Source organism: Phocoena sinus, chromosome 11 (assembly GCF_008692025.1).
Source record: "Phocoena sinus isolate mPhoSin1 chromosome 11, mPhoSin1.pri, whole genome shotgun sequence".
NCBI lineage: Eukaryota > Metazoa > Chordata > Mammalia > Artiodactyla > Phocoenidae > Phocoena > Phocoena sinus.
Window position 1 is genome coordinate 9301876 of NC_045773.1, and position 18510 is coordinate 9320385.

At 38.7% G+C, this 18510-nt stretch overlaps 1 protein-coding gene across 1 annotated transcript in view; it reads right to left on the bottom strand.

The window, feature by feature from the left end:
* The window catches only part of GRM7 (glutamate metabotropic receptor 7), an 814585-nt gene that overhangs the window by 526631 nt on the left and 269444 nt on the right, over positions 1-18510 (bottom strand). The window contains 1 exon segment of the mRNA XM_032649804.1: positions 10146-10362. Within this exon segment, the coding sequence (XP_032505695.1) occupies positions 10146-10362 (217 nt within the window).

Consider the following 18510-nt stretch of genomic DNA (forward strand, 5'->3'; position numbering starts at 1 on the left):
ATGATGACTTCACTTTTAATGTTTCCCCTTGTATGTAAACGCCTACGTTGTAACCTATATGCTAGTTTCTCAAAGGGTCATCCTACTACTATGGCTTGTAGAGTGTGAGGACATCCCAGTCATACCTACCTAAAAAGGAGCTTGCTTGATAAATAATACCACCCCTAAAATATTAATGCAATGGAATAATGCCATCTAATAATTACTGGCAATATGTTTTAAGTGCTTGCTATTTGTGACACCCAGCCAAAAGAGTAACAAGAAATGTGAAGAACTGGGAAAAGGCAAATTTGGAGCTACACAAGGTCACAGTATTTCAGTCAGTTAATGCAGTATTCTTTAGGATGGCTACTATTACTGCCAGAGATCTTGATCATCTAGCTGTCCTTCAGTTTGCCTGGGGAGCGCTAATGCAATTGATGTGGGGCTTTGTAGAATTTCCTATAATCTCTTGAAAGATTTAACAGCAGGGATCCATTTGCCAAATAAAAGGTAAACAGATCCCTCTGTGCAGGTCTCAAAAGGGCTATATTTACAAGAGTGGAGCTGTTCAAAATACGAAATAATTTAGAGTTGAGCTCCAGTAAATACATATTTTCCAAGGAAACTTTTATTAATTTAATGTTTCTTGGACTGGAGTGTCCTTCTATTTTTCAGACCTATCCATTTGACTAATTCCAGTGCCTACCTCCTTGCCTCTGTTCTGATGAGCACTGCATTTTTCACTGTGGGTGCCTATACTTGCCTGTTCCAGTGGAGTGGAACACTCTGGCAAAGGCAGCCCAAAAGGCAGCATCTTTTTAGACGGTGACCACCCCACCTTTTAGTTAAATCACTGAAATGACATTGGGAAATAACTTTCCCTCACTGTGCACAGGCTTAGCGGGACTCCAAATCAAGGCGTCCTACTTTCCCACAAGCAAAACATAGGTAGGCCCCATAAGCACTTAATCTTAGGTTTTATATAGTTCCCTCCTGTTCTATAAGCTAACTAATATTCTTCCAATATTTTACCTCTTTTGCTGACATTTATCAAAACCTACGAGATTCAAAACCCAGAGTCTTTCCCAATGAACATTTTTGTAAACCCTGGGAAAAGAAAGGTTCACTTGAAGGCTAAGCGCAGTGTCATTAAACAGGGAGAATAAATCAAACTTTCTGGCCTGTAAAGTTTAGTGGTATAATGATAACTATTACAAAAGCATGGTTACTTTCTGAAGTAAGCTACCCCAGAACAATGATTCTCTTCGCCTCTACTCAACTGACCAAGAAATTCTATTGTTCAAAAGAATCTTCTGTATCTGAGCCTCTACTCCAATCTTAAAAGATGACCTATGTTCCTTTTCACTAAACCTTTAACTTCAGTGCCAGAATCCCAAGTCCTTTTTCTCCTTAGCACATGCCACATATGGTAACCGGACCCAAGTCAATGAATAAAGGAGGGGTTCATTTTATCTTCAGATCTTTTCGCATGCCTCCACATTGCTCGGGTGCAGTGAAGGTAAGTGGAAGAGATGAGGAGGAACTGCTAAGATATGCTTTTTCACCGTCTATGCCTCCATGCAGCAAAAACACCCATTTATCATCCATGTTAGTCCCACTTCAACAATGACGTTCTACTGCCTAGAGGAAGCCCATCTTTGCCGTCAGGGTGACATGGATCTGGGGATTCTCTAAATCAAGGGAGACTATTTTTCTCAATAAATATATGATGACTTTGCAAACCAAAGCAGCAGGATGCTGGCTCCCAGTCAGCTACTGTAGGAGTTAGGGCCAGAACCACAAGTTCTCAGCCCCAAAGCCAAAGCATATTCTGCAGTACTTCTTATGTTGGGTCGAAGAGCACTTTCCATCTAGTAATTTCAGTCAAAATTTTTTCAAAGTGATGCTATTTCTCTTATACCATTTAAAAATTTAAATACCATTAAACAACTTTATTTGGGGTTTTTAACATGACTCTTCTCCTAAAATGTCATTCACCACCCTATTTAGGGCAGCTGCGTCTGCTAACTTCTACTTACCTTTGCCGCTTAGCTAAGCATCTACCTTCTTCCAGAGTTCTCCTTTGCAGCATGCCCCAATAAGGCTGTGTTCACTGCTCTACTTACGTAGTTCTAGTCTTAGAAAGCAGATCTTTTTTTTGTCTTTTGGTTGTTACTACTATAATTATTACTTATTTTTATCCTGGAAGAGTATCTTACCCAAAGAAAGTACTCAGATATTCAATGTATGAGTGTAGGCATATCACCAGATTTCTTTTCCTATTTTTCTTCTATAATGTCAGTTTCTGATAACTGATACCGTTATCTCCACGATAACTTTAGAAAACCAAAATTGGAAAATCTTCCAACAGTTTTACTGTACCAACTACAAACTTGGAGTCATCACCTCTTCCGTTACTAGTAGAGTATTTTTAAATTCAGTGTGCATTTACTGAACCTAGTCTTTGTTGGACATTATCCTCGAGTATGGAAAATCAAATACAACATAATTCCTGCCCTCAATAAACTTACATTCTAAAATAAATGAGTCATGGATATGAAATATACAGTGTGGGGAATATTAGTCAATAACTATGTAATATTGTTGTATGGTGACATACTCTATGTAACTAGACTTATCATGGTGAACATTTTGAAATGTATAGAAATACTGAATCACAACATTGTGTGACAGGAACTGACATAGTGTTGTAGGTCAATTATACTTCAAAAACAAACAAACAAACTCATAGAAAAACAGGTCAAACTTGTGGTTACCAGAGGCAAGGGGTGGAGGGAGGGAGAACTGAATGAAGTCACACACGAGGTACAAACTTTCAGTGATAAAATACATAACTGCTGTATGTTATATATGAGAGTCGATAAGAGAGTAGATCCTAAGCGTTTTCATCACAACAATTTTTTTTCTATTTGTTTAATTCTGTATCCATATGAGATGATGGATGGTCACTAAACTGACTGTGGTAATCATTTCATGATCCTCGTAAGCCAAATCTTGATGCTGTACACCTGAAACTTACATAGTGCTGTATGTCAATTATACCTCAATTAAAAAGGAAGAAAAAAATAAAAATAAGCTCACATTCACATGGGAGACGATGAGATAGATTACAATGACCACAATAACATGCAACAAATTCCGTGACAGTTATGCACAAGGTGTTATGGAACTCAGAGAAGCAACACTCTTCAATTACATTAATGAAGGTAAAAGCCAAACGTCTGAAGTAAAGTCTCTCTAGATGAAGTAGAAAAACATTTCTTTAAATTATTTTGGATAATCTGCAGAATCACCGGGGAGACCAGGGAACCAAAGTTACAAAATGAGTTGAAACAAAGGATGACTGGGCTGTCAGAACCAAAGCTAAAACAGTACCACAGAACCAAGTTAGCTGGGGCGCTGCCGCTGCTACTCTCGGAAATGGGAAGCTGGAGATTATACTACTGCTGCCATTTCATGCTAGATAACACATCTACCCCTGGAGCATGGATATTACCGCTGCTGCTCTCAACAAGATGGGTTTTCCATTGCCCCAGCTTCTTTGTGTCCCTAGCTCTTGATCCGTCTATGGTGGGTATGTCTGGGTGTGTCTGATTAGCCGAGACTGGGTGACATGGCTGTGCCCTAGCTTTGAAGGAGGCTGGGGACATGAATATCTGGCCTCTTAGGAGTGATATGCAGCCTCATTCTCTCATCAAGACCTGGTCGATTGGTCACTCTCCACGAATTTATTCACGGAGAGGGACTTTAAGGTGCTGTGCTATTTAAAAAGACGAATGTACACACTGTGATCCAAAACAGGACCATGAAGGAAGACTAAGGCAGGGCTAACCTTTTACTCCCAAGGAGTTATGTTTTGGAAAAATAGACCGTAGTTAGCTGGTAATCCACACAGAAAGCCAAGCGTTAGCAAAGGCACAGGATATCCTGAAACCCACAGAAGTGTGACTGTGGTGGGGCAAGGAGTGTGTGTATGGGGACTTGAGGTGGGAATTAAAGATGGCAGGCCTAGTGCGGAGTGAGATGGGTGATTAAATCAGACACCAGGTCAGAAGGGACCTATATTCCATGCTAGACACCTTTTACTCAATCCTCTGGGGTAAGGGAAGCCAGGAACAGATAAAAGAATGGCTATATTTGTATTTTAGTAAGTTGATCATTTTAGTAAAATGGATGCTATATTGGAGGAGCTAATCTGGAGGCATGAGTAACTGTAGCTGTAGCTGTAGTCCAGAACTAAAGTAACTGTACAGATAATGGGGATGAGGGGACATTCTCAAGATGTGCTAAAAGATCCAGTATGGGTTAAAATCTAAAATGTGGTGCTAACCACTGAGGGTCCAGAAATTAAGATAAAATAATAAAGCTTCTTCTTGAGGAACTTACAGTTTCGTTTTAAGCACAACTGAAAATAGATGATATTATGAGAATGCTTGTGATTTTGTATTTTGAAATTAAGTCCTTATTCAACACCTGTATTTAAGCTGGGACCGCTGAACAGTTCATTAAGGAAACACTCCAACCAGACATTAAAAGGTCTTAGAATTTTCTATATTCACCATGATATAGACAAAGGCAAAAAAAAAAAAAAAAAACTGGAAAATCCTCAAATTTAACATAGATACGTAGATGGGGGTATTGGGAATTATAGCCTTGTTGCATCACACTGCTGTAAATTTTGTGTGGGGACAGTAACAGGGAAGAATAAAGCAGATTTAGGGCAGGGGTAACTGTGACATACCAGAGCAAACAGATCTAGGATACAATTTTTGTGACCCACAAGTCACGGAATTATATATCCTCAAAACTATGTATCATACGTCCTCCCTCTACATGCCTTTTTCTCCCTAAAAGGCAAAGGGAAAAAATACAACTGTTCCTTCCTTTTCTCTTTCCTTTAACAACTATTTGCTGAATGCCTTGTAAAGGCCAAAAGTTAGGCTAGATGATAGCGTCCCAAGGCAAAGTCCTTGACCTCACAGGGGTTACAGTCAGGTGGAGAAGGCTGACAACAACCCAACGAAAGAGAGCACTGCATCTGTGAAGCAAGGAGGAGCAAAGAATCCTCTAATCAGAACAGAATCCTATAATGAACAAATCCAACTAGTTCCTAAGGTCTAGAAAAAATGGAGGACTGAGTAATAGTTACTAATAGTCAAATCTGCACCTAGTTATGCTAGGTAAGAATATTCTAGGTCAAAATAAAGTATTAAATAAAAAGAAGTTCTAGAGTTTACCTGACTAATAATGAGACTCACTGAAATAGCTGTATTAAGTGATTGGCATGAAATACCAGAAGATAGCTCAAACATTTTTCCTGGTTTTGAACAGTTGATATGTCTCACAACACCATGGCAGTAACAAATCATGACTATTTCTGTCATACTGTGAAGCAGCGGTCATGGGATTCTCCTGAAAATTGTCTGGCAGACTAGAAGAGTTGTATGTGATGTCCTTACTCTTGTAAACCTTGACTCAAATTTAGTTCAAATGATCTGGACTATATTAGTGAATTATGGTATCATAAGCATTTCCTTTGCCCCTTACTTAGAAAAAGGAGTCTTTGTGTCCAATTTACGCTATTTAGTTTATTATGTTGACGTGAATTTTAAAGCGCATTGGGAGTGAATAGTCTCTCATTCTCTGTGATACTAATCGATAAATTGCTTTTGTCGATACTGCACGTGCGTGCATTCAAGTATATAGGGCGATTTATGCAAATATAACTGTTCTACAAATATCTCATCATCTGAGAAAATCATGTTACAGTCCTTTCTGAAAGTTCAACAAGGAGCAGCAGCCATGCATATTTAAATATCTCATGACTATACATGAGACGAAAATTATTGAGGTTTTCTGACAGCTTAGAGGAACTGTGTGTAAGCCTTCATGTCCCAGACAAATTAGATGGCCCCCTGCTGAAGGATGGCTTCTTTTTCGGACATCCTTGTCTTGATTTGTTCTATCAGAGTCTGACAAAGGAGCGTGCACCCCGTGTTCTATGCGTGGTGGGGATCTTTGAGGCTCCAGTTTTACAAGCAGCCTTTGGTTCAGGAGTTAAGTCTAAACTTTGGAACTAAAGCATTTTAACAGAGTGAAACTCTTACAGACGTTTATAAAGAAGAACCACAATCTTCAAAATCAAACTGTTTAGAAAGAATGGAAGTAACTCCTTGGAACCTTCCAGCAGAACAAAGAAACAACATCGAGCTTACGCTCGTGCTCTCCCCCCACCCTCACACACACACACCACATACATAGGACAACTTGAGGAGCTCACTTCCTTTTGTTGTTATGCTTCTTATATGATGGAAGCATATTAGTAAGAAGAGCAACCATAACTCAAAAAGACACATGCACCCCAATGTTCATTTCAACACTATTTACAATAGCCAGGTCACGGAAGCAACCTAAATGCCCACCGAGAGACGAATGGATAAAGAAGATGTGGTACATATATACAATGGAATATTACTCAGCCATAAAAAGGAACGAAACTGGGTCATTTGTAGGGATGTGGATGGACCTAGAGACTGTCCTACAGAGTGAAGTAAGTCAGAAAGAGAAGAACAAATATCGTCTATTAACACGTATATGTGGAATCTAGAAAAATGGTACAGATAAACCAGTTTGCAAGGCAGAAATAGAGACACAGATGTAGAGAACATATGGACACCAAGCGGGGAAAGCAGGGGCGGGGGGTGGTGGTGGGATGAATTGGGAGATTGGGATTGACATCTATACACTAATATGTATAAAATAGATAATAAGAACCTGCTGCATAAAAAAATTAAATTAAATGTAAAAAGGAATAAACATACATCCCCAAAACAAAAAACCCAAAAGTAGATAAATGTCATTCAAATTAAGAAAAAGAATAGCAACTCAGCTATTCTATATAATTATATATTTTTTTATATATATATAATTTTATATATATATAAAAATAACCTTTGAGTTATAACTAAAGGCAAATGTTCTCTATCACTAGTTATTTTCAAACTTTTGAAACTCAAGCAAAAATGCTACTGATTTATAGGAAACTAGTGAGGAACACTAAGAATTAGGTGTCACTGGGTGTTGCGTTCCCCATACATGATCTTATTTATTTTACCAACCTGATCATCATTAATCTCACTCTCTATATTAGGAATCTGAGAACTTGGAAAGTTCAATCATGTGTCGAAAGTTGTACAGCACAAAAGCAATGGAGCCCATCATTCAAATCCGGGTCTTTCTGATACCTCAGTGCTCGCTTATGTATATGCCACACTGCCTCTCCCACAGATACACCTTGGCTTGTATCTTTCTTGAGGGTAAGGTTCTAGAAGCAGCAGGCAAAGGAAAAAAGTAAACATTGAAAATGACCCTTGAAAATTCCCTAAAATTCCCTAAGTATGCATACTTCCCCGAAATTCCAAAAGGGCAAATTTTAAAAATCCTTTTTCTTTGTATTCTGAATTAGAATATATTGCTGCTTCTTTGACTGAAAGTCAGAGGAAGTAGTTGGATTCTTCTTAGAGGTCGTGGAATATGAATATGTATCTCTACACACTGGAATCACCTTTGGCTTAGCAAGATGCTCACAATATGAGAGGCCCATAGAAGTGACACCCACTGAAGAAATGATGGAATCACGTTTCCCATCTCAGGTTTTTTTGTGAAGTAACACACACACTGAGTGAGTAAACTTACCATAGTCTATTTCAGTTATAACTCTCCCTCCTCTTTATTTCCTCTTTTTTGAAGGGATGGGTAGGGAGTTGAACGCAGGGGTGTTTGTTAAGCACACAAGTGAATTCACTTACATTAACTGCACATATGCTACGGTGCCAAGGAAATTTAACATGAATACACATCAACTGTCATGATACTTAAGGTGAAGAAGAACCGACTGCAAGACATTGGCTGAACCCTCAATGTTTTCTGGCATTTCGGCAGCTGGCTGTTTAGTTATACTCATCCCCAAATTCAAACGCTTTCAGATTGAAGGATTTCATCCAAAATGGCTGCCAGTAATACAATTTTATTTTTGAGTTGGGTCATTTCAGTAAATTGATATGATTAGCTAAAATTATGAGCTGGGGAGCTCAGACCACATTACCCAAACTCTTCCTTTTAGAAGAGTCATACAGCAGACTCATATCTTAAGTTTTCACTAAGTGACACCAGGAATAAACAACTTTACGAAACTCACCACTCACCTGTCTATAGAGTACAGTCTTTTATAAAGGCCAACATTTGTCTTGATCCTGTCCTTCTTGAACAGTCAACATGATTTTGACCTTCTGAACACTGTACATTTTGTAACAGAATGGGTAGGGTCCTTTGCTTTGTCCAGTACCACGCGCAGTATTAAACTTGAGATCCACTTGCAAGCAATTATGTAGAACAAAAAGGTATCTGAACTTTATTTCTGAGCTTTATCTTACTATTTTACCCATATCTTCTCTTCCTATTGGCTATTATGCCCATATCTTAGATATGTCTTTAAGCGGGCCTCTCACATTATTCTGGTCAAAGCAGGAGTCAAAGAAAAAAAGAAACCAACAAACACATAGCTATCAAAAGTGGTTAGGCTTTTCTTTAAAGATTCATGAATTCGGTTGTTAATGAGTCTTAAAAATCACAGCACGCAAGACACAAGGCCAGAGTTAAGATTTCTTCCCTTATCGGAAAGTTTTTCGCTGAATTATAGCAGAAATGTTTCCCTTAGAAACAAAGCAGCTGGGACTACAGTAGTGACTCAGACGACACCACCTCTCTTACAGTCTACGGGACAAGACAGAAATCAACAGCAGCAGCAAATTATGCTAATGTGTGATAACTACTGTGGGAGGAGCCACTAGAAACACAAGACCAAGCAGACAGAATCCAGGAAGTTTTGTGTGCATGTCTGCTTGAACCTAGAAATGGCGTTTAGGATGAGCCCTGTAAATGACTAGGAGCTCGGCAGTCAAAGGTGTTAACAGTGACAGTATTTCAGCCAGAAGGAAGAGCACGAGACTGACCCAGCCCTCCAATGAAATTTTCAAATTAGAGGTCATGGTAAGGTGCCGAGTTAAAAGCACAAGATTCATAAACAAGTCGCGGCTTCCTTATTTCAGTAGCCATGTAAAGACACACCATCTATATGCGGGAGCATTACATGCCTGAGGATGTCTGTAGTCTGAAAGCAAAATACCCAAAGCCATGTCTTCAGGGTTTATGACATCTTTCCTCGTGAAAAGAACCTGTGTTTCTATTGCCTTGCTTGTTTGTTTCCTTTATGGTTAGTTAACTATTCTGGGCAATGACAAGTTGGATAATATTCTTACCATCAAAACTGAGGACCAGACTTTAGTCTAAGAGCTTTATAGGAATACCCAAGCATGCATTTAAAAAAAATATATATGTTTACTAGATCCAATATTTCCATATGGGGAAGCCTGTGTATTTATTGTCATGATTCCTAAGTTTGAAGAGTTTGTCTCGTTTTTTTCAAAATCTGCCCGATGGAAGCCAGCTGGCCAAACATTTGAACCCATTACCTCCATTTTGAGCTTATTAAACATACATAAAAGAATCTTCTGCAAATGCTACCTAACAGAACTGTCTTTCTCAAAAGAATCTAAAGTTTCAAAGACTGACTGTCTAAGTACATTCTACTTCCTGGATAATTAATTTTGTTTTGGCCAAGTCACTCAGAGCCCTCAGTGTCATTCCCCTTCAAAGCAAAGTGTCCCTGTGGTTGGGTTCTCATAATTTAAACAATTCTCTCCATTTTGGAGACCGGCGGAGAGAAATGACACAGGAAGAGGCACATTTAGCCACACTTGCTCCTGTTTCCATATACAGCCTGCAATCCACACTATTATCTATTACACAGAAGTCAGATATCAATTTTAGTACCTATTTTTTCCTCCCCATTCCTTCCACTAATACTTAAAGGGATTTCAGTTTCATAGTTGTGAAAGTATTCTCTTCCAAAACAACAAAGCATTTTAAACGAAGACTTTGCAAATTTACTTCACAGGCAAGGGGGAACTTGAGCGTAGGGATAGTGCGATTACCAATAGTGTTTGTTTAATGAAGACTGAAAGAGCTCTACAAGCCACAGACATTCAAAGAGGGTCATCTTGATCATTGCAATCTCTTCCTACCTGCCTCTTTGGAAATCTGCGTGAAGGATTCCACACCTTTCTCTCCATAACTTCCTTCCGATGCGAGAGTAGACACATAATTCCAACCCAGAGCCTTTACGATGTCTACCATGGCCTGGGCTTGGAAGGAATCGGGCGGGACCACACGAGAGAAGAAGTCATAGCGACGGTCATCACTTAACTCAGGTGCCGTTGATGCATAACTAATCTGGGGGATCTGAAAAGATAAGAAATCACCACATGAGGGCACACCATCAGGATGTGAGAGATTCACGTATACTTATGACAATTTACTTAAAATACAGGGCTTGAGCTCCAAAGGGGAAGCGTGTTTTGCCACATATAGCATGGAAGTGTAGACCACCTAAATGCAACCAACCACCTCTTAACAGCACAAGAAGCATCCACTTTTATGCTTTGGCCTTTTATTCTCCTCTTGGAGAAAGGAATGGGAATGGAATGGCAATTACATTGCGTGACGGTTGGGAGGAAAAATAATTTTAACCATTCTGGCTAGCATTGTGAGTCATGCTTTACTTCTTATACATTAATAGAAACAAAAGACACAACAGCCTAACTGGAGTGTGTACAGAGACTGGTTTAGTTGACACATCTCATGAATACTGGTAGACGTCATTAGTCACCTAACGTCGATTGAGTGCTCATCACCTATGAGGAAATATCTAAGTAAGCTGCGTGCGTTATTTAATTTATTCTTCATAAGAACATTATGAAGTACTGATAGCTCACTAATACCCTTAGACCCAGGTAAGGGGGTTCCCTGCCCCAACACCATCATTTCAGCTCTTCTGGCACTTTGGAGGGCCTTTCTCAAAATTTTTTAAGCTTCATTTGGATGCTGAGAGAGAGATGACAGTCCTGATTGAGTGGAGCCACGTGGACCTCTGATTCCCATTTTTTTGCCTTTAGAGAATTCTCTGACCCTCTACTGCACGTGGGATTAACCAGATGTCTCAAGGCGTTCTAGAACTTGTGCCTAAACGAATCATCCTAGAGCAGGACCCTGGTTCCAAGAGGACAATTTAATGAGCAGATTATTCCTCTTGACGGGCACAGTATTTATTTCTCAGGATCATTTCAGATTACACTACCTGAGTAGTCCTGACATGCTGATTTTAGTTAAAGAAAATTATGCATTTAGAAAGAAACCTTGAAAAGAAAATATTTACCCAGGATCCCAAATACTCTAGGAGAAGACCTGAAGCAGCCATAGATGAGAAGCATGGCTTAGGGTCTAACGTCAGGATCCCTAAGCTAGTTACTTTGACAAAGAATGCTCCCCAGTTGCTTCTCTTACCACTAGCATGCAGAAGACTATGAGAGGTATGATTTATCTACCTGTAAGAATGATCAACTCCTACAAAATTCTGGTTGTAAACTCTCCCAGGACTTACCCTTGTTTTAGCATAAAGATGTCTCATATATCTAAAAGCCAGTTTTGATCTTTGCTCAGACAAAGCCCAACAGTGCAACTCTTTGCCCCGAAGATGTCAAAGCTACACTCAATTCTTTGAGCCCTGATAATTCTACTCAATATTAACCTACTTTTCTCTTTTCAGGGCAGTTTGCCTCAAGTTTACCCATTTGACATTGTTTAAAGCTGGTTACCACCTCTGTAAAGCTCATTTCTCCACCAGCCTTTCTATGTGAACATTACAGTCAAGTCTTGCCCTGACGGTAGATGACCCACCATTTTCCACGCAGCCCATCCCTGATGCAGTTCTGCTCTATGACCACCAAGGGCAGGCTCTCCGTTCCTGACTCGAAATCCAAAGCCATCATGAGAAAGCCTCCAAGTCTCCTGACGGTCTGCACCTGAGTGACTCCTCAATTATAGGGGTAGTGAAGTGCAGTAAAAATAAAATGGGATTTGGTATTGAGAAGATCAGGAATCGAAGCCTCAAGTTTCTGTTCACTAGTGTTTACTGTGGTGAATATTTCACCTCACTGAGTTGGTTACATTATTAATTAGTTTGTTTAGATTAATTAGATTGTTTAGAAGGGCAGGAATAACAAATGTGCATTGCTTAGCGTGATGCCTGGGACAGTGTGGGTACTTAATACATGGGGTAACGACAATCAGAAGAGAGAAAAGTGTGTGTCTTCTTACTAAGTTTATGCATTCTCCACATTTCACTTCCCAAAGTTCTCTGTGACACATTAGCAAAAACATTTCCCTCACTGTCCTAAGAAAATGTTTACATATTCCTATCATTATTGCTTTAGAAATAGTATGTACTATTTAACTCTTTACCATGTGGCAAGAATATTCTAAAAGTTTGGGGTTTATTTTTAATGTTTTAAATTGTATTTATTTATTTTTATTTAAGTATAGTTGATTTACAATATCGTCTTAGTTTCAGGTGTTCAGCACAGCGATTCAGTTTTATATATATATATATATATGAAACTTTTCAGATTCTTTTCCCTTATAGGTTATTACAAAATATTGAGTATATTTCTCTGTGCTATATAGTAGTTCTTTGTTGGTTATCATTATCACTAAAAGTTTTATATGCATTACCTTATCTAACCAACCATAAAAAGTCTTCACTATACTTTATTATACTATACTATTATTAAGTCATTTTACAAAAGAAGAAATTGAGACTTGAAAGTAGACTATGACCTTGCCTTAGGTCACAAAGTTGTAAGACAGAGCAATACTCAAACCTGACACAGCCTAATGCAAACTTCTAAACTCTTAACTATGATACTTTGCTGAATTGTTGCTAAAACATTTGAACAATAAGCATAAAATAACGAAGGGTATTAGATTACTGTAGTCTAGGCCAAGTTCTGTCCACAGTACTGACTACAGAGCCACTGAAAGCAATTTTACAGGTCATCCTTAGACTGTCGTTAAAACATTTTATATAAATGTCTTATTAAAATTTATACAAATGTGTGAAAAGATTGAGTTTCCTATGTTTCATTTATAGTTCAAGGGTTATAAATTTTAGGTGAAAAATATCAACTGAATAAAGGCTTTGGACGAAAATTAAAGGGAAGGAGGGAGGGAGGGACGGAGGGAGGGAGAGAAATACCTTTTCTTACAAGAAATAAAAAAGAAGCCAAGCATGGCAATACATTTCCATCAATTTCAACTTGAGGAAATGCAAAATCTTTGTGCTGTTGCACAGATACCTTCCCTGCCAAAATTCCTTTCTACCTTTGAACAAGTGCTAATGAAGATACATCCAGCCTTCTACTTAAATTAGCATTTATGTAGCTGTGGTAAAACATCGTGATTGTGAAATGCCTCCAGTGCAAATGCATTTTCTAAACTGTGCCCCAAATTTTAGTAATGAAGATCCTGGTGAAGCAGATTTATTTCCTCACTACCCATTGAAATGATTGCTATCAGTGGTTTAGCCCTTCCATTATAAATAACAAACAGCTACCAGCTTAAGACTCATATGTCCCTTTAGGATCACACACACATCCTATATTCAGGGGTAATTATTTGTACACTACGCATATAATGATGCTAGAATAAGAAACGAACAACCAAATGGATTTCATTTCTGAGATAAAAATATGGCTATATAAGGAAATTCTGCCCAGCAATAGGAGATGAAGAACAGCAAGAATGTATGTAACCTATGAAATATGCTCTGTTACTTATCAACTATTATCCTGTATATTTAGTTACTTGTTTTCAAACTAATGCTTAAGTCTACAGGGTAATTATTTGAAAGTATGTATATAACTGGTACCTGAACTGACCAAATTATTATAAGTCGTCTTTAGTGATTAACTGACACACTCCCCTTGATATCATAGCTATACTTTCTTCTTCTGCTGTTGAATCTCTACCCTCTTGCCAGTCTCCTTCAGAAATGTAGAACTGATCTTTTGATGAAGACAATTTAGTATAATCACACTTCTGCAACATGAAAATAAATATCCCATCTCCCTTTGAGCCTTCCTTTCCCCAATTTAAAAACCAAAAAATTTTCATCTTTATTATAGGACTTAATTTTCATCTCATTGTATTTTGTTGTTCTTTACTCTTTATAAAAAATTTGCCTATCACACAAAAATGGTTTTGGTAATGTTGAGCACCAAATAGGGTTAAAAACATCTCACACCTTTAAATTATCATTTGAAATTTATGTAGGCATTTTTCACAGAACTAGAAAAATTTCACAATTTGTATGGAAACGCAAAAGACCCCGAATAGCCAAAGCAATCTTGAGAACGAAAAACGGAGCTGGAGGAAACAGGCTCCCTGACCTCAGACTATACTACAAAGCTACAGTAATCAAGACAGTATGGTACTGGCACAAAAAGAGAAATATAAATCAATGGAACAGGATAGAAAGCCCAGAGATAAACCCACGCACATATGGTCACCTTATGTTTGATAAAGGAGGCAAGAATATACAGTGGAGAAAAGATAGTCTCTTCAATAAGTAGTGCTGGGAAAACTGGACAGCTACGTGTAAAAGAATGAAATTAGAACACTCCCTAACACCATACACAAAAATAAACTCAAAATGGATTAAAGAGCTAAATATAAGGCCAGACACTATCAAACTCTTAGAGGGAAACAGGCAGAACACTCTATGACATCAATCACAGCAAGATTCTTTTTGACCCACCGCCTAGAGAAATGGAAATAAAAACAAAAATAAACAAATGGGACCTAATGAAACTTCAAAGCATTTGCACAGCAAAGGAAACCATAAACAAGACCAAAAGACAACCCTCAGAATGGCAGAAAATATTTGCAAATGAAGCAACTGACAAAGGATTAATCTCCAAAATTTACAAGCAGCTCATGCAGCTCAATAACAAAAAAACAAACAACCCAATCCAAAAATGGGCAGAAGACCTAAATAGACATTTCTCCAAAGAAGATATACAGATTGGCAACAAACACATGAAAGAATGCTCAACATCACTAATCATTAGAGAAATGCAAATCAAAACTACAATGAGATATCATCTCACACCAGTCAGAATGGCCATCATCAAAATATCTACAAACAATAAATGCTGGACAGGGTGTGGAGAAAAAGGAACCCTCCTGCACTGTTGGTGGGAATGTAAATTGATACAGCCACTATGGAGAACAGGATGGAGCGTCCTTAAAAACCTAAAAATAGAACTACCACATGACCCAGCAATCCCACTACTGGGCGTATACCCTGAGAATACCATAATTCAAAGAGTCAGGTACCACAATGTTCATTGCAGCTCTATTTACAACAGCCAGGACATGGAAGCAAGCTAAGTGTCCATCGACAGATGAATGGATAAAGAAGATGTGGCACATATATACAATGGAATATTACTCAGCCATAAAAAGAAACGAAACTGAGTTATTTGTAGTGAGGTGGATGGACCTAGAGTCTGTCACACAGTGAAGTAAGTCAGAAAGAGAAAAACAAATACCGTATGCTAACACATATATATGGAATCTAAGGGGAAAAAAAGGTCATGAAGAACCTAGGGGCAAGTCGGGAATAAAGACGCAGACCTACTAGAGAATGGACTTGAGGATATGGGGAGGGGGAAGGGTAAGCTGTGACAAAGCGAGAGAGTGGCATGGACATATATACACTACCAAATGTAAAAGAGACAGCTAGTGGGAAGCAGCCGCATAGCACAGGGAGATCAGCTCCGTGCTCTGTGACCACCTAGAGGGGTGGGATAGGCAGGGTGGGAGGGAGGGAGACACAAGAGGGAAGAGATTTGGGAGCATATGTATATGTATAACTGATTCACTTTGTTATAAAGCAGAAACTAACACACCATTGTAAAGCAATTATACTCCAATAGAGATGTTAAAAAATAAATAGATAAAATAAAATAAAATTTATGTAGAAGTCAACTTTCCTGACACCTTTTAAGCACCGTAAAGGAAACAGTAAAAGCAATAAAACCATCATTCTTCAAGTCATCAGATGTAACACTTTCCCAATCCATACATTACCCTTAAAATAGGAAAAGGAAGACCCAATTCACTCTAATTGGTCTTTTAAAATATTTATGCATATTTAAGAATTTCTGTAAATCGAAGAGAAACAGGCTAGGGGAAAACTACTTTCAAGAAAATCACAGTGGACATTTAAGTAACTTCCATCTTCTACACACTGTAAAAACTCTCAAGTCATCAATATGTGTACCTCACCAATACAAGCGGTTGTGGTGACTGAATTCTTTAGGTGGACTGAAAGAATGATCCAAATTAGTGGTACACACCACCCCTCCTAATCTCTCCCATATTTGCCCTTGAAAGCAGGAGTCAACTGATGAATTCTTCTGGAGCACTAGTTTTCTTTGGTAAGAAGCGTCAAAACTCTCAGTATACAATTATCCGTTTATCTGTTTATTGTTTGCACCTTTCCTGGAGAGTACTGACCTCGTTCATCATTTTGTCACGACTGGACAGCACTGCACTGGGTACAGAATACGAACCTTATCGTTATTTGTTGAATGAAAGGGTAAGCCGGTGAAGTAATGAATGAAGTAATCTGAAGGAAACAGAATCCCTCCTGCACAGCGTTGGTGTGGCCAGAGGGACCCACAGCACTTGGGAGTCATCCCCGCCCTGCGAGGGGCTCTGAGGGGCAGCTGAAGTCACAACAGCAAACACTTTTGTCACTCTCTCTTTTCCCTGGCATATTTTCCCCTGGGATTTCCTTCTTCATCACTGGCAGGTAGAACAAGCTGACAACGGATCGGGGTTCAAAGGTAAAGGGACCTAGGGAGTCACTTAGGGGATTGTTCACTCTGATTTTTTTCCCTCTATGCCTGAGACCTGAAAACTCTAAGCACCATACACCACAGTGCCCAGAGTTCACTCTAACTCTGTGAGACAAACTTGGTGTGAAGCACTTTTACTTTCCAAGTGTTGACAAGATAGAACCCTTGTAAATTTAGTTTTATCCCATAATCACTCTAAAGGCAAAGGGATCCCACAGGCTTGGAAACACACTCCTTTAGGCATCATCTCAGTGTCAACATCTGTCAAGATAACTGAAGATCCAAATCCAGATGTGGACTAGATCACAGTAATGCAAATATTTAAAAAATCCAAACTGTTGCTCCTATTGCAACGTGAACTTGCCATGAAAAATAAATACTAGACATTTATTTTCAAAAGTAGAACCATCTCATGTACGTAGAAACAAATGAAAGATCTGAAATTTGTTTCATGCGTTTTGAGCTGCTGCTTCTTCTTTATGTTATAAGGGCAGCGCCTATAACAAAGTCAGTCACCTGGGAACTTCTTACCTTTGGCAAGGTAAATGAGGTTTACGGCCCCACCGGGTTCCTGGGGAATTTGCACAGCCAAGAAAGGCAATCCGAAATGTACTAACACTTGCTCCAGAGGGGAGTTTCCACGAAACTTGTAAAAGGCAATTTTTGGAAGTATCGTGAGCAATTAAGGTCATGTTTCAGTGCACCTGTTGCGGTATTAACGAACTCCCAGTGGGGCGTTATTAAGTTCACAGTCAGCAGGAACTGCGCTCGTAGTTCTTATTAAGCTCTATTGATACGGACGCCCCCCAAAAGGAAAAACGGTCAAATACCGCATTCAGGCTCCTTCTCTGAAGCACCACTCTCCATGATTTATAGGCATCTCTTCTCTAGATAACATCTCTGCTCGTATTAGGACAGCTGGGCATCGGTTCTGATTTTTGACAGTATTTACTTCAAAGTACTGAGGAATGACTAATACTTTTGAATTTGTTTAAAGTCTGGAATTTCACTCAACCTTAGATTCCTCACAACAAAGGTTATCATCAAGTATTGCAACTCTTTGTCCTCTGCCTTTCATTTCTTTAATTGTATGACACCAAATACATTAACATTCTGTAAGTGGTAGTAACCATTTTCTTAGAACCAAGTAATTTTATGTGTGGATTGCAAGTCAAATTTGTCTAATACATATTTTAAAGAATGTTATCTATTATTTTTTATTATGGTTGCTTTATTAAATCTCTCTATATACCGGGCTTTTGGAGGTGAAATACTTTACATATATAATCTCATGACACTTTGCAGCACCCTATGGTTGATACAGATATTATTGTCATGAATATTGACTGTTTTGCCTTCCACATCACTCTGTTCCTGTAGTTTATGTGGAGACGGTGGTACTGCAGGATCCAGATGCTGTGTGTGACACAAGCCAGCCTATCAGAACACAGCGTTCCTTTAAGCTACATGGCTGACTCAAAGGAAATCACATGACCTGACCTAGACCAAGGTAAGTGAGATGCAGTATCAAGGCGAGGTTAGAATTTATAGACAAAAGAAACAATCTTCTTACTGAAATGCCTGAGAGGAAATAATGTAAGGCTGGGGTTACTGATGATGATGACGA